This window comes from Monoraphidium neglectum, assembly GCF_000611645.1.
Source record: "Monoraphidium neglectum strain SAG 48.87 unplaced genomic scaffold scaffold05216, whole genome shotgun sequence".
NCBI classification, from domain to species: Eukaryota; Viridiplantae; Chlorophyta; class Chlorophyceae; order Sphaeropleales; family Selenastraceae; genus Monoraphidium; species Monoraphidium neglectum.
Genome location: NW_014008414.1, coordinates 1 through 3,459, shown reverse-complemented (window position 1 = coordinate 3,459; position 3,459 = coordinate 1). Strand labels below are relative to the sequence as shown.

Below are 3,459 nucleotides of genomic sequence, written 5' to 3'. Positions count from 1 at the left end.
CACCCACACACCCACACACAAATGCACGCACACAACCACACACACATGACGCACGGGCGCACACACGCACACAAGCACGCACGCACGCACACACGCACGCACACACACACACACACAAATGCACGCACACAACCACACACACATGACGCACGGGCGCACACGCTCATGCTTCCCGCCCAGATCACGCACGCGATGCACACATACGCATGACCGACCAGCCCGGGCCACCCCGTCCCCGGCCCCGCCCTCACATCTGCCACAGCAGGACGCCCCAGCTGTACACGTCGGCCTGCTTGCTGATCACGCCCTGAGACAGCACCTCTGATGGATTGGATTGGATGTCAGGGCCGCGGCGGCCGCAGTTGTTAGGGCGAGTTTTGGGGCAGGGTTTGTTGGGGCGAGTTTTGGGGCATAACACGGCGCCGTGGAAGGCGCAAAGGGCGGAGCAGGGACGTGGCGTGTTAAAAAGCAGTGCGGGGACTCTGAAGGAAACGTGAGGGCAGCCGGCGAGCACACAAACGAGCGAGCAGGGGGCAGAGCTGGATCAGGCGGGGCCGCGACGGCGACGGCAGCAACGGCGGCGGCGGCGGCGGCGGCGGCGGCGCGGCGCACCTGGCGCCATCGCGGTCATCGTGCCGTACGTGCTGGTCTGTATCTTGCTGCCGCAGTCCAGGACCCGCGACAGCCCAAAGTCTGACCGGGCCGAGGTTGTCGGAGGATACGAGGAAGCGCAGAGACAAGGCTTTGATCAGCACGAGGCTTTGTTCGGGCGGCACACACGGGTCGGGCAACGTTTTTTCGAGACGGCGCGGTTCCGGCCGTCCAGGGAGGGCTGCACTGAGCCGCTTGGCGCGCCGGGCGTCGCGGCTGGTTGGTTCGAAGCGGCCCGGCGGGCTGTGATTGTGAACTCAAAGCCCTGAAGCCTGAACCCTAAACCCATACACGTACCACGCGCACCACCCACACTCACCTGCGACCTTGGCCACGAAGCCGCGCCCGCACAGCGCGGCGCCGGGGGCCGCGGATGACAGCATGACGTTGAAGGCGGACAGGTCCCCGTGGATGACGTTTTGGGAATGCAGGTACGCCATCCCCGACGCGATCTGGGGGGGGGGGTGAAGGGGGTGTTGGTCCAAACCGATTGTCATCGTCGGAATTCCCAGGTCGTGGGTTTAGGGTTTAGGGTGCCCCCCCAAAAAAACTTTGGGATTCCGCTCCCAACGGGATCCGGCAGCGATCAGGGGTGTGAGTCCGCCGGATTCCCGGGCCGAGACGCAAAGCTATGCAAACGGCCGCGGACGCGCGGCGGCCGGCGAGCCGCCACGCGCAGACGAACCACAACGTGGCAGGACTGGGCGGGCCGGGCGGGCGGAGGGGGGGCCGACGGCGCCGGCGTGCCCGCGCGCAAAAAAAGCCGCGGCCCGCGCCCGTACCTCGCGCGCGGTGGCGAGCACTGCGAGGGTGTTGGGGCGGCCCGTCTTGAAGGAGGGGCTGTCGCGGAGCCACCCTTGGTCAATAGCATCCTGTGGGAGGTTTTGTTTGCATGCGAGTTTTCGCTTTTGGCTGGGTGGGGTTGTGTTTGCATGGGGGTTTCATTTCAGAGAAGCATCACTTCACTAGGGTTGCATGCCGGCCGCGGCCGCTGTTCGCGGCACGCGGTTGTGCCGCACCTGCAGGCAGCCCCTGTCGCAATACTCCAGTACTGGTGGTGAAAGAAGAAGACGGAAAGCAGGGGAGGCGGCGTGTGCAAGGCAAGGGAGGGTCATGCGTGCACAGGAGGGATTGAGTTGGCGGGACGAGGAAATGCAGCAGTTTCAATGCTTGCGCGGGGCGTGGGGCAGCGGCGGGGGGGGGGGGAGGGGTGAGAGAGGGGCACTCCAGCATCCCACCGGGCTCGGTTAGCTGGTGCAAAACAATTCCGCCCCCACACGCGCCAGGCCCAGAGGCGCCTGGCTCGGCCCGAGATGCATGCGCACCCATCCACGTCTGAGGGTCTTGGCAAGCGCCGCCCGGACCGCCGCCGACGGCCTCGCCGGCGGCGCCGCCGCACGGCACGGCGTCGTCCAGAACGACTACCTCGGACGCCCTGTATTGCTGCTCCCACCGCTGCTGCTCCCGCTGCTGCTGCTGCTGCTGCTCCTCCTCCTTCTCCTGTCGCCGACGCCTTTCACGCTCCTGCTTCTGCTCTTGCTGCTGCTGCTCCTGCTGCTGCTGCTGCTGCTGCCGCGACTGCGTCTGCTGCGGAGGCCCCTCCTGCCGCGCCTTAGCCAGCGCCTGCGCCTGAGCCCGCAGCTCCTGTATCCTCGTCAGCGCCGGGTTGTCGGGCGGCGGCAGCGTCTCCCCCAGCAGCAGCCTGGGCTGTTCCAGCCGGTCCTGCGGAGAGCAAAAATAGTAATAATGAGTAAAGATGACGTCATCGCAGCACGACGGGCCCGCGCAAGAAGCTTCGCGGCCCGACAAGGCGCGTGCGCCGGGCCGGGGCTGCGTCAGGTTGCTGGTGTCGTCAGGCTGGATACTGTGGGATTCAGCATGGGAACTCAAAGCAGTCGACCCAGAAAAGTGTCCCAGAGGGTGATCCGCCCCAAGCGCCAAAGCGACTGGGATGCTCGGTCGCACGGCGAGGCGCGTGAACGCGCCGTCCGCCCCTGCGCATCCGGCCCCCGCGCCGATTTTCTCTCTCTCACGCGCCCGCACGCGGCGGCGCGGGCACCCACTGGGCCCGGCCGCCGCCCGCCCTTGGCGCGTGGCGGCGCCACGCAAAGCACGCGCAGGCGCGCACCTCCCCGTGCACCGAGGCCCATTTCAGTGTGCGGACGATGTTGGGATGAGATAGGGATGCAGACAGCAGTGCTTCCATTGACGCGCCTGTGGTCGGATCCCTGGGAGGGTCGGGCGCAGCAGAGGGCGGCAGCAGCGTGCAGCGGGTGCATTTGGGTGCGTGCTCGGGGGCCCTGCGATGTTCCATCAGCGCAGGAGGGCTTTTCGGCCCTTCCTCCGCTAAGGATCCTCAGCCCCTCAGAGCGGGCGCGGCGCGCGCGCGCGGCGCCCTCACTTGCGGGTGACTGCGTCCGCTTCCATAATTTTCACGGCCACCTTTGACCCCTGGTAGGTCCCCTTGTACACCCTGGCGGTTGGCGGCGGTTGGCGGCAGTTGGCGGTGGTTGGCGGCGGTGGCGCTTCATGGCAGGCGCACCCGGGCGTAAAAGCGGAGGATGGAAACGGGCGCAAAAGCTGGACGAAACGGGCATGAGCCTGTTGCTGGCAGGAACCTTTTGCCCAAATCGAGGCTGCTGCGCAGCAAAAGCGCTCGCCGTCCCTGGCACGCACGTGGCGCTGAGCGCAACCACCCTGACCCACCGGCCGTACGACCCCGCAGCAACGGCCGGGCCAAGCACCAACCCTTCCAGCGCCTCCCCAGCCTGCCGCCGCAGCCTGTCGTTCAGGCTCTCATTCCTGAGC

General features: G+C 67.0%; 1 protein-coding gene across 1 annotated transcript; it reads right to left on the bottom strand.

Moving 5' to 3' along the window:
- Window positions 1-247: 247 nt before the first annotated feature.
- Window positions 248-2,857, bottom strand: MNEG_15313 (Mitogen-activated protein kinase kinase kinase; the record flags this gene model as incomplete). Its single annotated transcript, XM_014036216.1, has 7 exons — window positions 248-321; window positions 613-693; window positions 971-1,103; window positions 1,434-1,523; window positions 1,671-1,702; window positions 1,977-2,373; window positions 2,780-2,857. The coding sequence occupies 7 exons, from the start codon at window positions 2,855-2,857 to the stop codon at window positions 248-250; spliced, it is 885 nt and encodes a 294-aa protein (XP_013891670.1).
- Window positions 2,858-3,459: the final 602 nt, after the last annotated feature.